The following is a 15544-nucleotide window of genomic DNA, read 5'->3' on the forward strand; positions in this document are numbered from 1 at the left end:
GAGGGATATTGATAGGATGCAGAGCTGGGCTGAGAAGTGGCAGATGGAGTTCAATCTGGAGAAGTGTGAGGTGGTACACTTTAGGAGGACAAACTCCAAGGCAGAGTACAAGGTTAATGGCAGGATTCTGGGTAGTGTGGAGGAGCAGAGGGATCTGGGGGTTCATATCCATAGATCACTGAAAGTTGCCTCACAGGTGGATAGGGTAGTTAAGAAAGCTTATGGGATGTTAGCTTTTATTAGTCGTGGGATCGAGTTAAGAGCCGCGAGGTAATGATGCAGCTCTACAGAACTCTGGTTAGGCCACACTTAGAGTACTGTGTCCAGTTCTGGTCGCCTCATTACAGGAAGGATGTGGAAGCGTTGGAAATGGTGCAGAGGAGATTTACCAGGATGCTGCCTGGTTTGGAGAGTATGCATTATGAGGAGAGACTAAGGGAGCTAGGGCTGTTCTCATTGGAGAGGAGGAGGATGAGGGGAGACATGATAGAGGTATACAAAATATTAAGAGGAATAGATAGTGGACAGCCAGCGCCTCTTTCCCAGGGCACCAATGCTCAATACAAGAGGGCATGGCTTTAAAGTAATGGGTGGGAAGTTCAAGGGAGATATCAGAGGGAGGTTTTTTTACCCAGAGAGTGGTAGGTGCATGGAATGTGCTGCCTGGGGTGGTGGTGGAGGCGGGTATGTTGGTCAAGTTCAAGAGACTGTTAGATAAGCATATGGAGGAATTTAAAATAGAGGGATATGTGGGAGGAAGGGGTTAGATAGTCTTAGGTGAGGTTTAAGGGTCGGCACAACATGGTGGGCCGAAGGGCCTGTATTGTTCTATGGTTTTCCTAGTAGTGATCTAGTGGAGCTTATGAAAACGGATGGTTCTGATGGCGTATATGATGAAACCAATTCTCTCTGACAAGTGGGTCAATAGATTTAAAGTCATTGGTAAAAAGATTTCAGAAGGGATGAGAAAACATTTTCAACAGTGATTGGAATGGGAAACTCTGTTCCTGAAATTATGATTGCAGTTGATTCCATGAATAATTTTAATAATTGGAGTTTTGAGGCCGAGACGCTTGTATCTGGGGACAAAAAGCAGGATTGGTTGAAAGGTGGATGAGAGGCGGGGACGAGCGGTGGTGGGAATTAAGCAAAATTGCTCTTTCTAAAGGCCAGCTCAGAGACAGTGGACTAAGTGATCACCTCTGCTATAAGTTTCTGTGATTCTGCAAGTTCAGTGAGCGCACTGTGTTGGATAGTTTCTGAATGCAAAAATTTTACATGATTGCACAGAATGTGCCGGCAATGCAGCATTGTAATTTATAAGCAATTAAATAATGGCAGACGATAATCTGAGAAGTGGGCACTGAGATAAATTTCTAACCATGATTTGTTCTTCTTAAAATTTCAATCAATGAACTCTAGCAAAAGAAGAGCTTGTTTAAATGAGAAGAGGGCAAAAGGTCAATTACTGAATACACAGCTGGGAGCTGTAAATTACCAAAATTATGAATAGAATTGCCAGTGACGTAAAACCCATAGCAATTATAATCAGGGGAATTGAATGTTACAAGGGCAAGTCCAACAGAGCACTAGAGGATCACATAGATGTTAGTCACAACATTTTTAGTCATATTGAGAAATAAAGATTTGTCAGCCATGACTCAGTTGATTGTACCCTTGCCTAGAGTTGGAAGATTTGAAGTCCTACCCAGGGGCTTGTGTACAAGAGGTTGAGTTAACACCTTAGTGCTGCACTGCCAAATGGTCTCATGGACATGATGCTGAACCAAATCCTCAACTGCCCACTGAGGTGAGCATAAAGGAATTCATGGCACTATAGTTAAGAAGAGCAGAGGAATTATTGTGCAGTCATTCAGCATAGAAACAGGCCCTTTGGCCCACTGTCTTCATGCTGACCACCAAGTGTCCATCTGTACCAATCCTATTTACCAGCGCTTTGCCTATTATAACATAAGATATCTATATTAGTCACACATATACTGAAACGCACAGCAAAATACATCTTTTTGCGTAGAGTGTTCTGGGGGCAGCCTACAAGTGTCGCAACGTTTCTGGCGCCAGCATAGCTTGCCCACAACTTCCAAACCCATACATCTCTGGAATGTGGGAGGAAACCGGAGCACCCAGAGGAAAGCCACGCAGGTACGGGGAGAATGTACAAACTCCTTGCAGACAGCAGCGGGAATTGAACCCGGGTCGTTGGTGCTGTAAAGCATTACGCTAACTGCTGCACTACAGTCATAGTTTCCTTGGCAATTCAAGTGCTCATCTAGATGCTTAAATGTTGTGAGGGTACCTGCCACTGCCTGGTATCCTGACCAATACATACCATTCAATAAATATCAGAAAATATAGAATATCTGATCCTTATTAATGTGCCATTTTGTGAGACAAAATGGCCATCACTTTTCCTACCTTTCAACAGTGACCACACATCAGAAATACTTTATAGGCTGTAATGTGTTCTGAAATATGCTGAAGATGTATTCTTTCAGTTTTCCTCTCTTCTTAGTCTAAATGAATGCCATGTCTTTAATCACATGCAACAATATGGATGTTAGCCATTATCATCTTCGGTGAACAAGTTGGCACTTTCCTAAACTGTGATGCCCAGAACTGATGCAAGACTCCCTTTGTAGCCGAACAAGTATTTTTTAAAGGTTCATCATAACCACCTTGCTCTCCTCCTCTTGTCTTTTTCGCTATAAATCCTGGGACCCTGTATGCATTCAGGAACATATACCCCCCAGATCTCTCTGGTTTTGTGCCCCTTTTAGAATTGTGCTTTTCTCATCCTCCTTACAAAAATAGAACACTTCTCAGCATTACATTTAATCTGTCAGCTACCTGCCCCTTGTCTATATCTCAAAGTCTTACTGCTATTATCCTCACAGCTCACTACGTCTCCAAGTTTTGTTACAGTCGTAAATTTTTAATTTGTGCCAGATTCCTCCTTCACCCCTTTGCCTCTTCTATCTATCACCTCTCAGCTTCTTATATCTCCCCCCCCCCCACCTTCCTACCTTCCCCGTCTCACCTGGACTCGCCTATCACCTGCCTGCGTCTACTCCTCCCCCCAACCTCCTTATTCTGGCTTCTGCCCTCTTCCTTTCCAGCCCTGATGAAGGGTCTCGACCTGAAACGGTGACTGTTAATTTCTCTCCATAGATGCTGCCTGACTTGCTGAGTTCCTCCAGCATCTTGTGTGTGTTGCTCCAGATTCCGGCATCTGCAGAACCTCTTGTGAAAACATTTCAAGCATAGTAGTGTAGGGGCAGGCACGGTAGTGTAGCGGCTAGTGTAACACTATTACAGCGCCAGCGACCCAAGTTCAATTCCAGCCACTGTCGGTGAGGAGTTTGCACGTTCTCCCTGTGACTGTGTGGGTTTCCTCTGGGTGCTCCGGTTTCCACCCACATTCCAAAGACGTACGGGTTAGGAAGTTGTGGGCATGCTATGTTGGTGCCGGAAGCGTGGCGACACTTGCGGGCTGCCCCCAGAACACTCTATGCAAAGATGCATTTCACTGTGTTTTGATGTACATGTGACTAATAAAGATTAAATTTTAAATTAAATTAAATTTTATTTACAGCGTGGTAACACTGCCCATTTTAAACCCCAAATTAACCTACCCGTATGTCTTTAGAATGTGGGAGGAAACCGGAGCACCCGGCGGAAACCCACGCAGACACGGGAGAACGTACAAACTCCTTACAGACAGCGACAGGAATTGAACCCCAATCGCTGGCACTGTAATAGCGTCGCACTAACCGCTATGCTACCATGCTGCCCTATCTTAATTAATCTCAATCACACCATAACCTTGAGGATTGGGGGCATTTTGGAACTCGGCAAAGGAGTACCAAAATCTTGATAAAAGAAAAGGAAGATAAAATTTGAGAGAACTGGTAAGGTACAGAAAAATAGACTGTAACTGCTTCCATAGACTAGACAAGTAATTGCAAATTGGGAGGGGGGGGGGCGGGGGAACGTCTCTTTAAAGACAGAATTTATAATAGGGAGCAAGAACATTGCAGAAAAATTTAAACAAGGGGGTACACCATTTTGATTGAGATCAGGGGAAATTAGCTCCCCCAGAAGGTGGTGAATTTTTGGAATTCTGAATCCTGGAGGACTTTGCAAACTTGCGTCATTGAGTTAATTCAAAATAGGGATGGATCATGGAGTTTCCTTCAGTGGCCAGGTGGCTTAGTTCTTAAGTCTTAATATACATTAAGAAAAAGTGTTGTCCAAGTACATCATTACTGTTTCCTGTTACTTAGCCAATTTTTTGTCTATGCTGCTCCACCTCTATTTTCCCCATAAGATTCTGGGTTTTAATCTTGTTAGCGAGCTGCCTATGTGGCACACCATCAATTGTTCTTTTGAAAATGCATACATACAACATCAATTACATTTTCCCCATCAACCCTTTTATGTTGCATCATCAAAAAAGCTCAATCAAGTTAATTAGATGTGATTTGCCTTTAATGAGTTCATGCTTGCTTTCTCTATTCAACCCACTTTATCCAAACAACTGCAAATTCTGTCCTGATTATTTCTACAACTTCCCCCACCACCAAGATTAAACCAACTGGCTTGGGTTTATTATCCCCACACCCATTTTTTTTAAACAAGAGTTTAGATTTGCAGCTTTCCGGAAGTAAACATTTAAATGTAGCCCAAAGGGAGTTGTCACATTTATGTCGATGACAGTCTGCAGCCGGATTACCTGTTTTTGTGATGATTGCGGGTTGAATGCTATCTGCCCACATAAAAAGGACTTATCAAAAAAACAGATGCAATTTGGCGAGTTTTCTGAGGCCTGAGTCAATGAGAATGTTTAGGCCCAGGAAAGTTACATTGTCAAGAACACTTTGATTGTTTCACCCTCCTTGCCATTAAAGTGGATTGTATGTTTGATATCCTTTGAGTTCAACTGGCAAAGCTGCTGATTGGGGGTCTCTGTTGTATCTACCGTTTGGAGGAAGAATGGGGACACGTGGTTAAGCTCCCAAAAGCCATTCGATTTGCTAAATTGGCAAAGATGTTTATAAACTTTTAAATGTGTTTACCAGCATTCCTCTTGAAAATCTGAGACAATTCGAAGGACAGTGTTTAAAAATAGGACTGAAATATCTATATAAATTTGTAAAGTTGATCTAGAAAATAATTTGTTAACAAACTCGGGCATTCAAAACAGCAACTTTCACTTCATGGCAACGAGCGTGAAGCATTCGATACCCCATCATGCAGAGTTTTGATGCACAGAACAGAATGCATGTTGATATCCTTGGAATGAGTGCCAACTCTGCAGTGATTTCATATTCAGCCCTCACAGCTGTCACTTTTCTCAGTTATGCTCAGTCTTCAATATTTGCCTTTTGGCTGCACTGGAGTCTATTCAGTACATTACATTCGGGATGGCACATTTCAAACTAGGAGGAATACAGTGGTTGTGTTGCTCAACTAAGCTCCACTTATGGGGTATATAACTGGGTTCTGCATATCAAATGCTGGAATTGCAATGGAGCTTCTTTCTCCAATTTCTTTGGCGGGTTTTTCAAAGTATAAGGGACTTTAATCCTTTTTAATATTTATTGTATTTCAGCTACTCTCTTAATCATATCTGGTTAATGTTTAAGAAGTTAATTAAAAATTGTGATTTTGCTTCCTTGTATGCTATTAATGTCCATTCTTTAATGCTGCTCAGTTAGATGACATCACAGCAGCAGGATGCCAGAAATTCCTTTGAATTGATGCCTAATGGTAACAAACATTGGCAAAGGGGCTGTCCTTTCCACAGACATTGCTAGATCTTCGTGGGGTTCTTTCCACCCTTCAAGGCAACGGTACTCGCTGCTGACTGCAAATTCTGATGATTTTTTTAGAAACATAGAAAACCTACAACAATTCAGGCCATTCGGCCCACAGAGCTGTACCGAACATGTCCCTACCTTAGAAATTACTAGGCTTACCCATAGCCCTCTATTTTTCTCAGCTCCACGTACCTATCCAAAAGTCTCTTAAAAGACCCTATCATATCCGCCTCCACCACCGTTGCCGGCAGCCCATTCCACTCACTCGCCACTCTCTGAGTAAAAAAACTTACCTCTGACATCTCCTCTATACCTACTCCCCAGCACCTTTAAACTTATGTCCTCTCATGGCAACCATTTCAGCCCTGGGGAAAAGCCTCTGACTATCCACCCGATCAATGCCTCTCATCATCTTATACACCTCTATCAGGTCCCCCCCTCATCCTCCGTTGCTCCAAGGAGAAAAGGCTGAGTTCCCTCAACCTATTTTTTGGGTTTATAAAGTTGATCTAGAAAATAATGTTGATGTTGTGGAACTGTAACACTGCATTCCAACTCTTCTTGAATCCTGCTCCATTTCCTAATCAGTACCTGGTATAATGATTAGCCTTTTTTTTAAAAAGAATTAGCATTCAATGAGATGTATTTTAAAGAAAAATCAAAATGTCTGTATTAGATAATACCTCCATTGGCATTGAGTGAAGCCTGTTTTTGTAAAGTCAGTTGCTTTGTGCCCTGCCTCTAACTCCTGGCTGTGGCTGTACTTATGATTTCCCATTGCAATTCTTCTCGGGTGTTGAAACATGTTTGAAAGCTGGTGTTGTAATGGTACAGGTTAAGTGGCCTTTCTGTTATCAAGACATGTTTATGTTCTCGTTGTCTTACTTTTGAAATGTACAGCGTCAGTTCTGAGGGTGATGCCCCATGTAGGACATTAAAGACTTATGGTACAAAAGGAAATGATTTGATTCACTGTGTCTTGTCTTTTGTTAGAGCAATTCAAAACAAATCATTCTGCAGGAGTCACAACTGTTCACCATATTCGTAAATGACATGATGGGATGTAAAGGAAGTGACTCATAGACAGGTGGCATTCTAAGTAGTGTAGGTGGTAGCATTAAATTACCAGGCATTTATTAATAAAATAAGTGAATGGACAAAACTCCAGTGAATGAATTTCAATGTGCACACATGTGAACTCGTCCGATTTAGATTTAACAGTATTTTCGAAGAAAGAGAAAAACTAAGTTGTTGTGGTCCTAAGTTACTTAAGGGTTCGTAGATCATTTAGTGAAGATGTTCACTGATGATTGTACAAATGTTGATTTCTTTTTGCAACTTCTTAGCAAATGCTGCAAGACCGGTACAACATCTGGACATGGGCTGACAGGGACAAATAGTATAAGTGCACAAAGGTGTGAGGTAATGACCATTTCCGGCGAGAGAGAGAGAGGGAGAGAGTCCAACCAGCTATTCCTGATATTCAGTAGCAGTACTATCCTGCACCATAAACATCCTGGGGGTTATCAGAAAATTGACTGGACCAGCCACATAAATACTAAGGATACAAGAGTAGGGTTAAAGGTTGGTTAAAATGGTGATTGGCTTGCCTCTCTATTCCAATGCCTTTCCATTATTTACAAGCCATGTGCCAGGATTGTGATGGAACACTGTTGACTTGGCTGCACGAGGCTACACAGTACTTCCTAAATCTACACCAAGAGGACAAGGGCAGCGGGCACGTGGGAACGTTATCACTTAGAATAATCTTTCCTGGTAACCTGAGTCCCATCATTTTAGTAAATAAACATTACACTCCCTCCAAAGCCAACTTATTTTTCATTGGATGTCATGTTCAGAACTGCACATAGCTATATCATTTATATTACTAAAAACAAACATTAAAGCCCAGATTTTTTTTCAACTTTAATTATTTTCTGTATCTGTCTTTTTTAAGTGTGTTCATTCTTTGGGATGCGGCTATTCTCTGCAAGGCCAGCAGTGATTGCCCATCTCTAATTGGTCTTGAGAATGTGGTGCTGAACCACTGCAGTCCTTCTGGGTAAAGTACTTCCACAATGCTGTTGATTTAGGGGGTTTCAGATTTAGATGTAGTTTCCCCATGAGGATGCTCTGCGCCTTGGAGGGGACCTGAGTTGGTAGTGTTCCCAATCACCCGCCACCCTGTTCTTCCAGTTGGTCGTAGGTTTTCAAGGTGCTGTTGGAGTAGCCAGGATAAGTAAATACAGGCATGGTGTGATGTGGTGGTGGATGGAAGGTGGAATGTATGTTTAAAATGGAAGGAGAAGTGACGGTCAGTCTGGTTGCTCTATTCAGATCCAGTGAAATTACTTGAAGCTTTCTGTTTGATCTTCAGTACTATAATAACAGATTCTATTAAGAATGGAAACATGGCACACAAAAAAAAATGCTCCAAGCTACTTGGAGAAACTATTGGCTTCCAGTTCTTCTATATACGTGGGAGGAGCACATCATTCCTTGTCCTACTGCTAAAAACAAATCTTCACTAACAATTTTGTTCTGATCATTTGTTCTTCTGAAAATAGCACTTTATTACAATGTACTGTTTCCTTTCGGTCAGCTGAATAGAATACAGTGGTTGTGGTTTTTCTAAGCATTGTGTATATAAAGCCATCAGCTAAGATTTTGGAGAAAGGCTGCTCATTGCAAAGGACACTCATTGCAAGTTTAAGAGCTAACAATGTAATATGTAAGCAATGATATTTTCAAGGAAGAAATCTCAATGTGTGGCCTCAAATATTCTCTTGTATCCCTGAGTTAAGAAACTACTGAAAATAACTCTGAAGATATAGTCTCTGAATAACATGTAACATGCTGTTTCTTCTTGTCAAGGATGATACTGTAGTAACTTAACCTAGTTTGAGAGGATGTGTCTACAGCTTTTGAAGTAATTAGCTGAACTTGCACTTTGTTTATTCTTGCCAGCACTGCTCAGAATGTGAAAAGAAACCAGCCTTCAAGTTATGTTCAGACTGCAGTAAGTGGCTGTGCAGTGCATGTTCAGAAGAGCATTTGCATGGGAAAGATACAAAACATCATAAGCTGTTAACCCCAGAACATGCTGCAGGTAAGGTATCGTACAGCTCCTGAGAACCACAAAGTTTCGTTGGTCCAAACATGTTCAATTACAGGAAATGGCCACGGTCACTTTGAGGGTGTGATATATCAGTTAGGTTGCTTATACTTAGGAGACCATAATTACATGAGAACTGAGCTGTTCAGTTTACCAAATTGGAAGTGATACAACCTACTGTAAACTGGCACACTCAAATGTTGGGCTATGTGCAGAGGTACATGATGAAGCCTTGTCCAGCTGCTGCAAAGGCCCAATGGGAAAGAGTTAAAGGCCCAGCTGTCATTTCACTTAGTTGCATTGCAGTCCATGTAAAAATCCCATGGGCTGTTTGCTGAAGGAATGCCTGTGAAGGAGAACTGATGTCATTGCTGACCTAAAGTAATTGAAATGACGTGGCTTGTTCTTAAAACTCCTGATTTGAATGTCCTGTATTATATATCTAGAATTTTTAATGAATAAAGTATAATTTTGAAAGTAAAAAAACAGGATGAGAATCTGTTGGAATTTCCTGATGGTGAGAAGCCAGCTCTGCTCCCTGTGGACCAAAGACAGAAATCCAAATGGGGAATGCCAGCCACTGCACTGGGATATTTTGGCATTTGTTTGCAAAACCTAGCCCCATGTTATAGTCACCTTGAAGAATGTGTTGGCCTTGAGATTTTGGTTAAAGTTTGTATACGGAAACTATGGTGCGAACTTTACAATTCTGAAGGCCTTTGAACTGAGCCCTTTGTGTTGAAAATTGGGTACCAAGACATCTAAATTATTCATCTCCATTTTTATTTTGTTTGGCATAAATGACGACAAAATAAAGGTATGTATATTACACACTTTTTCACTTTTTAAACACTAACCAGACCAATATAAAATACAGCTCGTGCTCCAGGTGTGACTGATGCTGTCAGTGCCAAATCCCTAGTTGCTCTGAGAAGATGATCATGGATTGCCTTGAACTTCACATGAGAGTTAGAGATTCCAGCACTCTTAGACATTTAGCTTCTTTAAATACAGTGATTGAAAATGAATGCCACATCTGAACTGATGGAAATGTTAGTTTGATAAGGCCAAGTCTGGATGATCTAAATTATGCACGATTCAAGAAATTTGAGAAATCTTGAATGATCAGAATCGCGATCTAGTGTTGCAGTGTATGCCTGTCCTCCTCCTGTAGTTATTGTGTTCCATTTTTCTTTACAGTTGTTTTTGGTATTACTCAATACTTGCATCATTTAGCCATGTTCTTTGTCTGTACTACTTAGCTTTTCTAGACTAACTACTTCCACAACTAATGTGCTCATTAAATGTAGTACTTTACTTGAGCTTCTCTTGTGTTTCATGATGTCATCCATCCCCATTGATTGGATTTCTGCCTTGTAGGAACAAGAACTCTCTATAAATCTTTGAACTAGATCAAATATCTAGTTTCCAGTTATGGTGTATTGATTTCTACATCAACATGTTTACTAAATTAATATAAGAAATTGAGATCACTTGCATATATCTATTGTTTCTTGTATAAAACTTTTATAAAAATACCTTTTATATGAAAATATAGAGGTGCAGAATTTGTGATGCATTTCACCTGTTCTCAGTTTTGGAAGGAGCATCACTAAGGCAAATTCAAGACATTACAAATTTGAGAAGAATCAAAGATGCCTGTGATTCCACATGGTGCAGAGTCTCAGCAGAGATCCCTGGCAATGAACATGGGCATTGTTTAAATATTATGTGTCTGATGTTATGAGCAGTTCTGAGCCTGTTTCAAGCCCTTTACAGAAAATGGTGTCTGTCTTCAACTTAAAGATCACGTCTTTATTATTCTCAGCATTTTTTAGTGGGAACCGCAAGTAAACAAGTACAATTGTTTCCCTGAATTTCTTAGTTCAGAAATGCTGAATACGGGCTTGACCTATTCTTGATGTTTCCCGATGACGCAAAGGAGGGGTTGGGTGCACGTGGAGAAAGAACAGTATCATTTAATTCAGCAAAGAGCTACATAGGCTTGGAGAAGAAGGCAAAGGGAGCAGGAGACATTATGACGTGTGGGTATTCAGAAAAAAGACATGGGATGAGACAGTCGCTTACCAGTGCCACTGATGGTGTAATATGGCATTAAGAATTTGTCTCTGCCTCCTTGCACATGCCTCTAGAGCCATTATTATCTTGCTATGCATGTGGGGAACAGGTAGGTCATTTAATATGTTTCTGAGATGCTTACAATTCATTATCTTCACCCATGGATGCTGACAAGTAAGAAAAGTGAGCATAGGAATTTTCCAGCTTTTTCACATACCTACAGGTCCAGAAAAGAGAGCTAGCTACACACATGCAGCTTCATATGCTCCATTCTATAAGCAGCTCAGTTTCTGGAAAAGGGGGTGCATCCTGTGAACACAGGCAACAAATCATGCAAGTCTGTGTCCAATTTTTGTCAATGGTCATGAGCTTTTATAGTACGGTAGTCAACAATATCACTTCAACTCCACCCAGAGCTTTGGATAGCCAGCTGATCTTTGGGGTCAATGGTGACAGCATTACCAGTTGGTTATCTCCTGCACAACTCAAGTACTGATGCCAACTTCAGTTACAAGGTGGATCCAACAAGGTTTCTCTCTGAGCAAACCATTTGTGTTGTAACTGTCCTATCTGGATAGACAAGGCAGGTCCTGTATTACAGCCTGTATTACGGACCTAGAGATTCATGAAGGGAAAGTGGAGCAGGAAGGTTGAGTAAATGAAGGAACCAGAAGAATGGCCTGTTCCATCATTTCAACAAATTTTTAGAGCTGTATTGTAAGAATTTATTGAGGAGATAATTTCCAGATCATTTCTCTCTCCTACACTCTACCCTTTCCAATTTTTGACATGGACTTCAATCAAAAAAGCTTTTGAAAATATTAATATCTTCATTTTTCTCAGTACTGATGAGAGATCATTGACTTGAAGTCTAGACACTGAGGTATTGACTGTAGATTCTACTGGTTGCTACTGTCTGCAAAAATGAAATTCTCTCTCAGCAGTGCTGTTCTCCTTATCTCCATGAGGGCCGTATGCAACTTGAATCATGAATGATCACCTGTGACTTTCAGCTCCCTGCCCTTGCAGGCAATGTTGCACACAATAAAGAAAAAAGTGTGTCTGGGTTGGAACATTGGGAAAATGAGGAAATGCATATATTGGTGAAATAATTTTCTTGATGACAGCTTGATAATATACATATAAACATACAAATTATTGATTAGACTGTGAGACCCTTGGTATAAACTTCTTAAGTTTCTATGTTTTTGTAGAATAAAACCACTTTATGATTCAAAACTGAACCTTATCGTGTACCTTCATGTGACTGAACAGTTTGCTGATGTGCTCTTTAGGATTACACACTTGTTTACTTGGGTGAATTCGGTCTACAAACATTAGTGGTCTTGTTTATTTTGCACTTTCTGGGGAAAAATTAGAATTGTTGACTTTGAGCATTTGGTATCTTCTGGATAGGAAAACAGTGTTAAAACCAGTGTATTGTTTTCCCTACTTTACTTCTGTAAAACCACTATTTAAATTGTGCTGTTAATTGATGCCATTAATTTTTGAAATGTGTATACATCCTGATTGTTCAATCTTTGAGTACTATTTTATTTAATCTACAGGTAGTGAGGGTGAAGTTCATGAGTTCTCACTGCTCTGTCCACTTCACACCAAAGAGCCATTGAAGCTATTCTGTGAGACCTGTGATGTGTTGGCCTGCTGGAATTGCCAACTAACACAACACAAAGAACATAGGTAAGGTGTAAGGGGATTGGCGGCTCAGTGCTATTCAACATGTAACTGTTAGAAATATTATGTTCCAATATTCCTATCCAGGTGCTTTTGTTTTTAACTTTTAAAATCCCGGTCTAATATATTGGATAAATGCCCCCAGAGGTAAGAGACTACATAAATTAGTGGAGATGCTGATATCAGTTTTGTAAAAGGCACGTGACAGGAGAAAGTAGGAGTGAGGGTGTATCTTAGCAGTGTGCTGGCTGAAATTACTCTAGTAAGGATGGGAGTAGATTGTGATAGAAGCATCCAAGTGTGAAGACCAAAATTAGTACAAAGTAGAGTATAAGGTTTATCAGTGGCTGCACAGATATTTTTTTTGTAACCTTTTTTTCTTGAAAAAAAATTTCACCCACAGTTTCAAATATCTGGAAGATGTTTTACAGAATCAGAAGGTCACTTTGGAGGAGCTGACTCTGAAAATGGAAGAGAAAAAGGTCAGCATGCAGAGCTCGGCAAAACAAGTACAGGACAGGTAACATGCTTTGGTTTAAATTGAAAAGTATGAGAATGAGAGTTAGTTTGCCAAGATGGTTTTTCCCCCATGAACAGTTGTGCTAAATTTTTGACTCTAACAGTGTTGGTACAGAATCGTGGACTGTAGAGTTTTCTATAAAAAGTATTTGTGTTAAATATTAGAGCTAATAGATGTATTATTTATTCAGTTCAACCAATAAAGTGGTGCAAATGTATTGACTATTCAAATGCATTTTTATTGAAATGAAAATCTGCCTTGCAGATTAAATGAAGTAATGCAAGTGCGGATGAAGGTGGAAAATCAGATTAAGATGGCAAAGATGATCATGATAAATGAATTAAATAAACGAGTGAATGTTCTGATGGACCAGGTGGAGGTGAGGCACAATGTGTAACAACACATCTACTTTCACTTTTACAATTAAACAATCTCTACTGCAGGTTTTGCACATGACTTTGTTGACAAAGGGATTTTAAGAAAGATTCTGACAGTTTTGCCCTTGTGTGTGATTGTTATTGTTGCAGGTCATTTTATGTAATGTACAATATAAAGGTTCAGGGTAAATGTCATCTGATGCATTTAATTCCTCTCTGGTTTCATTTTTAATTATTTTGATTAAAACACGATTACATATAAGTATTTTGAATTAAGCTGCCAGTTAAGCAGATGTAATATCTGTAAAGCTGTGTTCAAAATGATGCCAATGAATCTCCCTGAGGGGGTGCTAAAGTTTTTTTGTGTGGTTATTTTGTGCCTTGTTTTCTTCTGCTCTTTAATTCTCTCAGGGCCAGACATCATTTATTAATCAGATTGCGAGTAAGCAGACAACCTGTTTCAATATATCTAGGTTTTTAAGTGAGTCCAGATGAGGTATGTGGGGGTGGTGCTGGGCATGGTTTGCATTCTGATAGTTCTGTTGTTGTAGATGGAGGCTCAGTTTTGCTGTTTTTCTAATGTTGAACATGCAGTAGGGAGCAATACATTTACATTTATGGTATTGCAAGCCTGAATTCTGAGTCCTTTAAGGAGCTGATTTCAGCTGTTGCACATTTGTAATGCACTGCAACTGTCAGTTCTATTTTTAAAACAAATAAAGCAAAAACCTATGAATTGTGCAGATTGATTTCATAACCAAATTTGAGGGATAAAAAGCAATAGTCCTCTCTTCCTAGAATAGAAAATTTTGGAAGGACTGTGTTGAGAAAATGGCATACACCTGAAGGACTGAAGTTTACTTCAAACAGATCGTCACTGTACAATGAAAACACATGATTTGGACAGAATAGAACACAATATCATTCAATGTGATAAGGCAACTGTATGCATCCAATCTTGTTTTTTGTATGTAGACCTGTAGATGACTGAAAAGCTGTAATATCTGAGATGAGAAATATGCTGCAATGTCACAAATCATCCAGCTTCATACAACCTTGAGTATTTGAGATAATCAACCCCTTTGGTTTGGCACCTTGCAACAGAGTTTGACTGTTTCATTACAGTTTCATTTATCCCAGTGATTCTTGTGGCAAGGATTCTGGTGTAAGTTCTCTAATTCTTTTCAGCCAAGGGTGGGCTGAACTCTGAAGAATGCAGATAGGGCAGCTCTACTTTGAGTTCAGCATCTTACTGGGCATGTGAGGCAAGTGAATTTAGCACGCATATGTACTAGTACCTGTCCATTGACTAGAATTGAGAATCTATAGCAGCATCCATAGGTATGCTTCTCTGCTCCTGATTTGTCCAAGTTGAAAAATTAATAATTGTTTCTGACAGAGATTCCATCGTAATTGAAGCTGTTTTTGGTGATAATGCTGCTTTTCCTTTTTGATTAGAGAATTACAAATGAACGGAGGCTTAAGTTGGAGCACCAGCTTCAAGCAGTAATGGGTTTGTGCAGGCACTTAGAGCATGTGTTAAACTTCATCAACTGGGCAGTCTCCAAGAAGAACAACATCCCGTTCTTATTCAGCAAGGAACTGGTAAGTGTGTACACTTGCCAGAAGGTTCTGTAAGATTACAAGATCTAGATCAATTGGGAAAGTGGGCCAAGAAATGGCAGATGGAATTTAACTCTGACAAGTGTGAGGTGTTGCATTTTAGTAAGTTAAACCAGGGCAGGACTTGTACAGTAAATGGCAAGGCCCTGGAGACCGTTGTTGAACAAGGAGACCTAGGGGTACAAGTACATAATGCCTTGACAGTAGCCACACAGGTGGACAGGGTGGTGAAAAAGGCATTTGGCACACTTGCCTTCAGTCAGGGCATTGAGTACAAGAGTTGAGATGTCATGTT

General features: G+C 40.2%; 1 protein-coding gene across 5 annotated transcripts in view; it reads left to right on the top strand.

Moving 5' to 3' along the window:
- The window catches only part of trim66 (tripartite motif containing 66), a 160991-nt gene that overhangs the window by 115138 nt on the left and 30309 nt on the right, over window positions 1–15544 (top strand). For all 5 annotated transcript variants that reach the window (XM_052029215.1, XM_052029213.1, XM_052029211.1 and 2 more), the window contains 5 exons: window positions 8808–8949; window positions 12603–12735; window positions 13133–13249; window positions 13514–13628; window positions 15085–15231. In XM_052029215.1, coding sequence (XP_051885175.1) covers window positions 8808–8949; window positions 12603–12735; window positions 13133–13249; window positions 13514–13628; window positions 15085–15231 — 654 coding nt within the window. The remainder of the gene's footprint in view (window positions 1–8807; window positions 8950–12602; window positions 12736–13132; window positions 13250–13513; window positions 13629–15084; window positions 15232–15544) is intronic.

Source organism: Pristis pectinata, chromosome 14, assembly GCF_009764475.1.
Source record: "Pristis pectinata isolate sPriPec2 chromosome 14, sPriPec2.1.pri, whole genome shotgun sequence".
Taxonomy (NCBI): Eukaryota; Metazoa; Chordata; class Chondrichthyes; order Rhinopristiformes; family Pristidae; genus Pristis; species Pristis pectinata.